Consider the following 10,171-nt stretch of genomic DNA (forward strand, 5'->3'; position numbering starts at 1 on the left):
CAAGCTGAGGTTCTACTGGTACACTGTACATGATTCAGTACTTCACTCATGCCTCATACGAAACACCACGTCATTGACATTTAGCTATACCCAGTAGTGCTGCTATAAATATAGGATCTGACAAAAAGCATGGAAACAAGCGATCGGAGGAAAACCGTACAATTTTTTAACAGGTGGCATACATGTACATGACATTGGTAAACATGGTCTAACTATACAATTACTGACTCGTAACATAATTAAACAGGATACCTAAAGTTAAAAGAAGCTGCCACCATAAAAGTCCACTACAAAGAGGAGACAGGATAGTAGGATGGGCCCGATGAGTGCTCCCTGCAGACCAGCAAAGTAGATACCTCCAGCAATGGCTAGACCAGTCAGGTAAGGGTGTCCACTGTAAGAGGGTGGGGAGGTATAATCATCAGATACTGAACTGCATGGTCACACAGGTGGGTACCAATAATTCAATAAAGTGCACCATAATTATAACCACCCACCAACGGCAATCATTTAGGGACACTCTTTATGGCCACCATTTCATTTTGTACCTCCCACCCTAAAAGACCACATCTCAAATGGCAGCTTCCACAGATTGGAGGCTCCACTCAGAGGAGGAAAGCCAAGGTCTATAGGGACGAAAACATTAAAGATCTTGTTCTGGGTTCTTGACCTTTGCATGGATATCTACCCGCTTCTGTTATTCTTTATTTGCCTGCTTGGAAAGCTTGCTATACCTAGATCTATACAGTGCAGCAAACCAGTACATCAACATTTATACCCTATAGCTACTAAAGGCTAATTTTCATACTGTATCTTGTGATTCTATTCTATCAAGATGGTTCACTTGGGGCGGGATAGCTCAACTGAATTTTGTTGTGATTATAAAGAGAATGACGCTATTGGCTGTAGCCCCCTCTCCAGCTTAGACGGACTGTAGCAGCTACATGTAACTGAATTGTGTGTGGGTTAGAGCAGCAATCATGTCTCAGCAATCATATACATGTAGCATGCAGAATAGCATTGAAGCTGAAGAGCTAACTGACAATCAGTGCACCCCTAATGTGCATGCAGCAACACCACAAGCTAATCTACAAGAGATCATTATCATATAGTACCCAAAAAGAGTGGTTCACCTTTTTTTTTTTAGTAAAATTGCTTCAGTAACCTTTTTTAGGAAAACTTTCTGGTGATTAGCACCCCTCCCCTTTCAATATTCCTGTATCCCCTGTTTAGCAGGGCCTCCTTTGTTAACAATGAGTTATTGTGTACAGAGGCCCTGCATGGCTCTCTAAGACTTGTTACAGTACAGGTAAAGGGCCTAACCATGTAGAATGCATATATACATGTACTAGCCGAACAAACTCACCCTTCAATTTCCCTATTGATGAGTGTGTCCACAAAGAGCAGAGGTAACAAAGAGAGAGTGAACAATGCTAGAGCGGAGAGCAGTTGTCCCTGCAGCAGCCACAGCTCCAACACAGCAGGCAATGCCACCCAGTATGCCCCAATGAATGGAATGGCTCCAGCTATCCCAGCCACTACTGCAAGGAACATAAGAGAACGCAATCATGTGGGGTAAAGCAATCATTCAGTGTGATGCAAATAAGACAAAGAGACCAGGATTTCTAAACTCTACCAGACCTTCTAAAACTAATTTCGCAGTGCATTTTACAGGGTTCTATTTACATGAAGCCTTTTAGGAAGCCTTTTAGGAAGGCCCATACCCATCACTCAGGGATCGAGGGATCTACAACTCTAACCAGTCAGCCTGGCCTCACCAGCTGGGAGAATAGCCACAGGTAGTCCGAACAAAGTGTGGGTGAGCCAGGTGTAGAAACCATAGAAGAATGCTCGTCTGAACGTTGCATGGAACACACTCCTTTAGAGAGATATACATGTATATCCGTCATGTCATGAACAAATAGATATTGTACATGTATGCACAATTATGCAATTGTACACTATACATGTACATGTAATAATTATAGTAACATGACTGTTGATGCTCTCAAGACTTATGTTCAAGTAAGAATGTGCAGAGAGAAAAAGGATAAGCCTATTGGCTTTAACAATAGGAAATGCTTTCCAAAACATCTCTCCATTCTTCACCTTACTGCCCGTGAGAAAGTCTTGCCGTGTTTCTTCTTATCCCCGTCCATACCGACCTCGGTTGAGGTACCAGTTGTGGAATCATTGGAGGAGAGGGTTAAGTCCATGTGTGTTGAGTTCAACCTTCATAATTTTGTCATACTTCAAATACTGAAATTCATCCATTGTTAAAAGTGCTTCTATCTATATGCTGTAAGCTTCAACCAGCTAAAAGTTAGCATTTTCCATGTATGTAGGAGTCCGTGGCATCATACTAGCTACTTGCCAACCACATACAGTGCATCCAGCAAAATTACTGTGTACTTTGATAGTGGATTTGGTTTGGCCAGCAAAATTACTGTGTACTTTGATAGTGGATTTGGTTTGGCATGTATCTTTCAAGAAATACACTTGTTGTAGCCTATTCATTCACCTACACAATGGTATCAGCACCATTTCTTAGAAAGATTCCAATCAAAAGATATCAACATTAATTTTAAGTACAACCACTCACACAGTTGTGGTAATCTACTGGCACTGTAAACCATTAATGAAGCCTAATTTACCATAAATTCTGGGCGAATTCAACTTTAGATGCTTTGTGCATGGGTATAGATGAACTATGTGACGGAATTCATGTAAAGTGGAACCTTGATTATCCGGACACCTTGGTTACAGAGGTAGGCCGAATAGCTGAATATGAGGAAAATCAACCATGGCACCTTGATACAACCACTTAATTGATGAACAACTAGTGCCACATGGTTGTCTGTGCATGCATGCGCAGAGAAGCAGGCCTGTCTCCATAGTAACAGCTGCATGCGCATGCGCATTTAAGGGACACACAAAAAAGAAAATTGCCAAGCTGAGGTTCTACTGGTACACTGTACATGATTCAGTACTTCACTCATGCCTCATACGAAACACCACGTCATTGACATTTAGCTATACCCAGTAGTGCTGCTATAAATATAGGATCTGACAAAAAGCATGGAAACAAGCGATCGGAGGAAAACCGTACAATTTTTTAACAGGTGGCATACATGTACATTACATTGGTAAACATGGTCTAACCATACAATTACTGACTCGTAACATAACTAAACAGGATACCTAAAGTTAAAAGAAGCTGTCACCATAAAAGTCCACTACAAAGAGGAGACAGGAGAGTAGGATGGGTCCGATGAGTGCTCCCTGCAGACCAGCAAAGTAGATACCTCCAGCAATGGCTAGACCAGTCAGGTAAGGGTGACCACTGTAAGAGGGGGTGGGGGGGTATAATCATAAGATACTGAACTGCATGGTCACCCAGGTGGGTAACAATAATTCAATAAAGTGTACCATAATTATAACCACCCACCAACGGCAATCATTTAGGGACACTCTTTATGGCCACCATTTCATTTTGTACCTCCCACCCTAAAAGACCACATCTCAAATGGCAGCTCCCACAGATGGAGGCTCCACTCAGAGGAGGAAAGCCAAGGTCTATAGGGACGAAAACATTAAAGATCTTGTTCTGGGTTCTTGGCCTTTGCATGGATATCTACCCGCTTCTGTTATTCTTTATTTGCCTGCTTGGAAAGCTTGCTATACCTAGATCTATACAGTGCAGCAAACCAGTACATCAACATTTATACCCTATAGCTACTAAAGGCTAATTTTCATACTGTATCTTGTGATTCTATTCTATCAAGATGGTTCACTTGGGGCGGGATAGCTCAACTGAATTTTGTTGTGATTATAAAGAGGATGACGCTATTGGCTGTAGCCCCCTCTCCAGCTTAGACGGACTGTAGCAGCTACATGTAACTGAATTGTGTGTGGGTTAGAGCAGCAATCATGTCTCAGCAATCATATACATGTAGCATGCAGTATAGCATTGAAGCTGAAGAGCTAACTGACAATCAGTGCACCCCTAATGTGCATGCAGCAACACCACAAGCTAATCTACAAGAGATCATTATGATCATACAGTACCCAAAAAGTGGTTGACCTTTCTTTTTTGTAAAATCACTGCACTTAAAAACAGTAACCTTTTTTTACTGGTGATTAGCATCCCTCCCCTTTCAATATTCCTGTATCCCTGTTTAGCAGGGCCTCCTTTGTTAACAATAAGTTATAGTGTACAGAGACCCTGCATGGCTCTCTAAGACTTGTTACAGTACAGGTAGGTATCCAAGGGCCTAACCATGTAGAATGCATATATACATGTACTAGCTGAACAAACTCACCCTTCAATTTCCCTATTGATGAGTGTGTCCACAAAGAGCAGAGGTAACAAAGAGAGAGTGAACAATGCTAGAGCGGAAAGCAGTTGTCCCTGCAGCAGCCACAGTTCCAACACAGCAGGCAATGCCACCCAGTATGCCCCAATGAATGGAATGGCTCCAGCTATCCCAGCCACCACTGCAAGGAACATAAGAAAACGCAATCATGTGGGGGTAAAGCAATCATTCAGTGTGATGCAAATAGGACAAAGAGACCAGGATTTCTAAACTCTACCAAAACTAATTTCGGAGTGTATTTTACAGGGTTCTATTTACATGAAGCCTTTTAGGAAGCCTTGTAGGAAGCCCCATACCCATCACTCAGGGATCGAGGGATCTACAACTCTAACCAGTCAGTCTGGCCTCACCAGCTGGGAGAATGGCCACAGGTAGTCCGAACAAAGTGTGGGTGAGCCAAGTGTAGAAGCCATAGAAGAATGCTCGTCTGAACGTTGCATGGAACACACTCCTATAGAGAGATGTACATGCATATCCGTCATGTCATGAACAACTAGATATTGTATGCACAATTATGCAATTGTACACTATACATGACACGTATATGTAATAATTATAGTCACTAGTCTACATAACATGACTGTTGACGCTCTCAAGACTTATGTTGAAGTAAGAATGTGTAGAGAGAAAGGATAAGCCTATTGGCTTTAACAATAGGAAATGTTTTCCAAAACATCTCTCCATTCTTCACCTTACTGCCCGTGAGAAAGTCTTGCCATGTTTCTTCTTATCCCCGTCCATACCGACCTCGGTTGAGGTACCAGTTGTGGAATCATTGGAGGAGAGGGTTAAGTGAGGGAACAAATCCATGACCCACTTGACAGGGAGGTAGTCTTGCTCAGAGTAACTCAGCAGGTAGAACAGAGCAGTCAGGAACACAATCTGTATGTCATTGAGTGCAATACAAGTGCATTGTAACATGAGTGAATTCCGTTCTTCCAGTGATAAAAAGATTTTCTTATAATAATTACAATGTGGGCAATGTGATATTCAGTAGTGTACCATAATTATAGCCGATAATTTTTGGGAGGCAAACATTTGTGCATGGTTGACCAATATTAATTTAGTCATTTTGTGAATAATATTTTCGTGGTTGCTGCTTTCACTGCAGGTAAAGGTAGACAAGGTCACTTCATTCGAGGGTAAAATATTCGTGGTCAGAGCTCCAACCACAAAAACCATATCTCCCAGAAAACCAGCTATTCATAATTATTACAAATTAGTGCTTTCAATATCACATTTCAAGCCTACACTGTTGATTAGGAAAGTCCCTCCACTGAAGAGTAGCTGCAGCAGTGTGTAGAGGAACGATAAGGCAACAGCCATGTTGTCAGAGAGGATGGACCACAATGAGCTCAACACCTGCATCAAGAGAATGATTGAATGTACCCTTTTCTATGTCCCATTTCTCTTATTATACAGTTTTTAGCAATGTTTAACGTCTTTTCCAGGGTGTCGTACAGGATTTTGAAGTAGAGGGGGGAAATAAGAAAAGTAACCAGAAAATGTTGCTAAAAAAAAGGTCAACTGTTATTTCAATACCCTTATAGTATGTAAAATTGCCAGCTATGGACGCAAAAAAGGGGGGGGAAATTGGAGATAGGGGGGGGATATCCCCCCTTTCCCCCCCCTGTATGACACCCTGTTTTCCTTCACGCTATCATTGGCTGGAGGAAGCATACATACAGTACCAGTATAAATTATACTCACAGTGACTGTAGTACCAATATCAATGTGAGGGAGTAGCTCAGAGAAAGTGCCCACAATACTGTCATCTGTGACCATTCCTTCATCTGCTATGACACTCTCAGTACCTTCTGTCAGACTGGTGGTGTTCTGTGGGTGTGGGGGGGAGGGGTGAGTTGTAAGCATGTGTCAAACATTGTATACTTTCAGTACTTGCAAACATTTAATTAACTCATGTGATGTTTTGCTCACGTGCCTTAGTCAAATTAAAGTGAGCAGGGGAGTATAATGGCATTGTGACCCTCGGAGAAATGACAAAATAAAAAATAACAGCAATTCTAGAAGTTGTTAATACGAGTGTAACCTTCGAATAGCGGATAAAACCTCGTACACCAGCTTGTCCGTTATTCGGAGGTTCCACTGTACTACTACACTACAGATCCAAGGTACTGTAGGCCCCAATTCTTTTGTTTGCATGCCACAGTCCACTCAATCTGAGGGTCTAGCAACTTAAAGCGAAATACTGAATATGTGTTATACAGCCAACTCTGGTCACAATGCCATTGCAGAAGAGGCTGGAACCACTTAACTTTAGCAAATACTCACTAATGGGATTTCTCCAAACTTCTCTTGCAGATTACTTCAAGCCTACATGTATGTCTGTAAGTTTAAAATGTTATTTTGTAGGGGGGGTCAAATTCTATTTTTGCCAATTTTGCTCAGAAGCATAGATACAATCAAAGTCTTGCTCTTGTACTAGCCTCGATATCATGAGCGGCTTGTTCTCTAGCTAGGGCGCCGCACAGCTGGCTTTGAGACATGTATCTCTGCTTTTGAGTAAAATCGGCAAAAAAAAATTTTTATCCCCCCTGCAAAAATTAATAATGTTTTAAACTTAGACACTAAAAATAAGGCTTGAAGTATATAGTCTGCAAGAGAACTTGCCAATTAGTGACCTTAATTAGCTAAGGTCACGTGGTTTCAGCCTCCTCTGATACCATTGTACTCCCAATCACTATAAGTGTGAGCAAAACATAAATGTTTGCAAATTAACTCTGTAACATTTACAGAATGCGAAATATGGCAAAAAAATGTGCCCCCTGTGAGGATCGAACTCACGACCTTCAGATTATGAGACTGACGCGCTGCCGACTGCGCTAAGGAGGCACATACACAAAAATTCGGACGCAATGAGGACTCACCTGGACCACATACATGTTGTACAGCTTATCAAACAGTTCTAACACACGTCTCTCCATCACTGCTGTGTCTGCTGATGAGTCAATCACCAGCGTGTGGATCTGCAAAAACCCATTATTGACAGAGTGAGGGTCAAATAATTATATACACACAAAAGTGTATAGTACTGTAGAAACAGTAATTGTTGCCGTGGCATTGTTAAAAACAAATTTTTGATATGATATACTCTTACCCAGTCAGCAAGTTTCTCTCTAGCAAAGGCGTAGTTTTCATTGGCAAAATTCTCAAGGGTCGTCTGTAGTGTCTCATTGGCTTCTGTACCAATCCACCTGTAACGGATCAATGCATATGACGACAATGAACACATAAGGAAATTGGTTACTAAGCAACCAAACAAGTGTATAGCAGGTACATACAATGCACATGGCTAGTCTAGGTATGGAATAAAATCGCCAAAATTAATCGCTAAATACTCACTCATAGCGGGTTATTTTCGAGGCACTAAACTTTCGCGGATTGCCCAAACAAAAATTTTCAAGGATAGAAGTTCAAATGACCACACCCCTACAGTAATACCATGTAAACCAATTTTCGAGGCACTAAAACACGAAAGTGTTTTTGGGTCAATTCTAAAACCTTGAAAATTCCGTGCCTCGAAAATAACCAGCTATACGGTAGTCAGTACGACTACATTAAGAGACTCACTCACTCTGTGATTTGAGGGTTTGTGGCGACAGTACTATTCCACACAGACACGGCAGCACTAGCGTAGTGCATCACTTCCACTTGAATCTGAAACACTAGTAGTACAGCTACAGCCAAAACCACAACCAACAACAACACGATGATCAGAGCACTGGCCAAACTACCAATACTTTTCTTAACTCCCTCAAGCACCTTCTTGTCAATAAAGAGATACATAGTGTACATCATAGGCATAGGCCATGGGAACAATATTTTATCTTGAGAAAGAATCCAGTCTATAGCACTTTGCGACGAATTTGAAAATTGATTCAAAACTGAGTTTTTTACCACTGCGAGGGTGAAAGTGTATTTAATACTACTCCAAATAGCAAATGGGATGAGTATTAGCGTGAATATTGGATGCTTCCAGAGTACTACTAGAAGGCAAGCTATGACGAGAACAAAGAATACTTGATTGCTCTGTGCTCGAGCTTTAAGGCTGTCTTTGTGAGGGGAGATAGATCCACCTCCGTCAATTTCCTCCATGTTTTCAGAATGTTCATCGTGTGGGAGATGCTTCGATCGCTTTAGTGTTGGAATCAGCTCTGGGTTGAGGTCGTCTGAGATATTGAATTGAGAGTCTTCCTGATTGACTGGAGTTGTAATCTTCACTCTAGCTGATGGATTGAATGAGACTTGTTTTCTATCGATCAGTTCTTCCAACTTTTCATCACTAGACTGTTCTTGTGTATCTTCATCCAAAACGGATTGTAATTCTGTTCCTTTTAGACAAACGTTCAATTCACTTTTGTGTGAGGACAACTTTTGCAGATTCTCGAGTGAAAGGCCTTTCTCAAGTAGCCCTTCTTCAAGATGGTCTTTGTCAGAATTTTTCTTGTCATGTTCATTCTTAGCCATTTTAAAACAGCTAGCGATGACAGAGGCTACAAAGAGTGCACAAACAGTAGGAATAGCTATCGAGCCGAACAAGTAAGTGCCAATATTCAGAAGAGCTATGAACCAGAGACAAACAGAGAGAACTTTCAATGCCGTCTTGTGGCTTGAGTTGGACATGAGCAAGAGGATCAGAAATCCAACAACGAGTGATCCAACCTGCATAAAAATAGGTAACATGTACATGTACATGTACATACAAGTTTATTTACTGCCTATTTACCCCATGCATTGTCAAGGGCATAGACGTACACACGTACGTAAAATCTCACAACAATAGTAATGTACATGTATGCGAACCTAAATGATCATAACATGTACACGTACATACTAATTCTGTAATAGGAGTCAAGAATTGAACCTTACATGTAACTACGTTAGTTCCTGCGTTACCACAGAAGCATGTGAGTTTAAGATTGTCACTACGCAGATATTATGTTTACTACCTTAGCGATAATCTAAGATCTAAGTGGTTACCAGAGAGGTGTGTGGGAAGAACATTCTTTACCTGTAGCCATGTCGTATGCATCAGAATCGAGTTGATCTTGTTACACAGCATCAACGAAGACTGGGTCAACTTGTACATGTACACAGGCAGGCTGAATTGGAAGCCAATCACAATCGATATAATACATACAAAGACACCAAGAAACATCTTCCAATGTGAGAAGAAATTATTCTCCAAACACTGAGCAAGCCAGTTAAACGAAAACAGTGGCGATAGAACTAGACCTACAGATAGTGGTATTCCTGTAGTTTCCAAATAAGACAGCCAGTCGTGTACCTCAGATGTAGTTGCATGCTTGAATGGATGAAGCACCATGCCAACCAAGACGGCCCAAACCAACGGCAGTAAGAACGGCTCTAAGATGTAATACACGGCAACGAATATGCAAACAGTTAAGAGTATGAACAGAAAAGCTAGAGCAGTGTATGAGCCTTGCATCCATGCATCTTCGTGTGTGAGACCCTCTCTTTTGGGCTCTTGTGCAGTGTCAGGTGTATCTTCGGCATCTTGAACAGTCTCGTTGTTTTCATTGCCAACCAAAAGACTCCAAGCTGAGGCAAAGATGGAGTTGCTTTTAGATCTCTTCCTTAGTCGCTTTTCCTCATATTCTTCATCACCTGCACCGTAACTGTAGCTTCTCTCAAATGAAACCATTTTTTGTTTTCATAGAAACCTTTTAGGGGAATTTCGGGTTCACAGAGAGATTCATAATCTGGCACATGGGGTTTTCCCATTATGATGGGTGTGGTATTTGACCACGTGC

General features: G+C 41.4%; 1 protein-coding gene and 1 non-coding gene across 5 annotated transcripts; both read right to left on the reverse strand.

The window, feature by feature from the left end:
* Nucleotides 1–56: 56 nt before the first annotated feature.
* LOC135343924 (transmembrane protein 245-like) lies at nucleotides 57–10,130 on the reverse strand. Of its 4 annotated transcripts, XR_010397271.1 has the most exons (13): nucleotides 9,409–10,130; nucleotides 7,972–9,059; nucleotides 7,495–7,591; nucleotides 7,265–7,363; nucleotides 6,087–6,212; nucleotides 5,628–5,738; nucleotides 5,068–5,258; nucleotides 4,727–4,827; nucleotides 4,323–4,497; nucleotides 3,202–3,343; nucleotides 2,110–2,232; nucleotides 1,779–1,879; nucleotides 1,403–1,541 (listed from the first exon to the last, which is right to left on the reverse strand). XR_010397271.1 is itself a non-coding variant. In XM_064540954.1 (10 exons), exons 1-10 carry the CDS (start codon nucleotides 10,060–10,062, stop codon nucleotides 3,208–3,210), a joined length of 2,778 nt encoding a protein of 925 aa, XP_064397024.1. In that variant the 5' UTR covers nucleotides 10,063–10,130; the 3' UTR covers nucleotides 3,035–3,207. The 4 variants fall into 4 exon arrangements, 2 of the variants coding, with proteins under 2 accessions (XP_064397025.1, XP_064397024.1); XM_064540954.1 differs by lacking the exons at nucleotides 1,403–1,541; nucleotides 1,779–1,879; nucleotides 2,110–2,232 and having other exon boundaries at nucleotides 3,035–3,343; XM_064540955.1 differs by lacking the exons at nucleotides 1,779–1,879; nucleotides 2,110–2,232; nucleotides 3,202–3,343; nucleotides 4,323–4,497; nucleotides 4,727–4,827 and adding an exon at nucleotides 57–394 and having other exon boundaries at nucleotides 1,367–1,541.
* Trnam-cau (transfer RNA methionine (anticodon CAU)) lies at nucleotides 7,157–7,229 on the reverse strand. The gene has a single exon. It is a non-coding gene; the product is annotated as a tRNA-Met (tRNA).
* Nucleotides 10,131–10,171: the final 41 nt, after the last annotated feature.

The sequence above is a fragment of the Halichondria panicea genome, chromosome 11 (genome assembly GCF_963675165.1).
Source record: "Halichondria panicea chromosome 11, odHalPani1.1, whole genome shotgun sequence".
Classification (NCBI taxonomy): domain Eukaryota; kingdom Metazoa; phylum Porifera; class Demospongiae; order Suberitida; family Halichondriidae; genus Halichondria; species Halichondria panicea.

Coding starts and splice junctions, on each gene's coding strand:
- LOC135343924 (XM_064540954.1), bottom strand. CDS start 10,062: ATGGTTTCATTTGAGAGAAGCTACAGTTACGGTGCAGGTGATGAAGAA. Junction 4,498..4,726: donor TGTGGCCATTCTCCCAGCTG/GTGAGGCCAGAC, acceptor TGTTCCTTGCAG/TGGTGGCTGGGATAGCTGGA. Junction 3,344..4,322: donor ATCAATAGGGAAATTGAAGG/GTGAGTTTGTTC, acceptor CCCCTCTTACAG/TGGTCACCCTTACCTGACTG.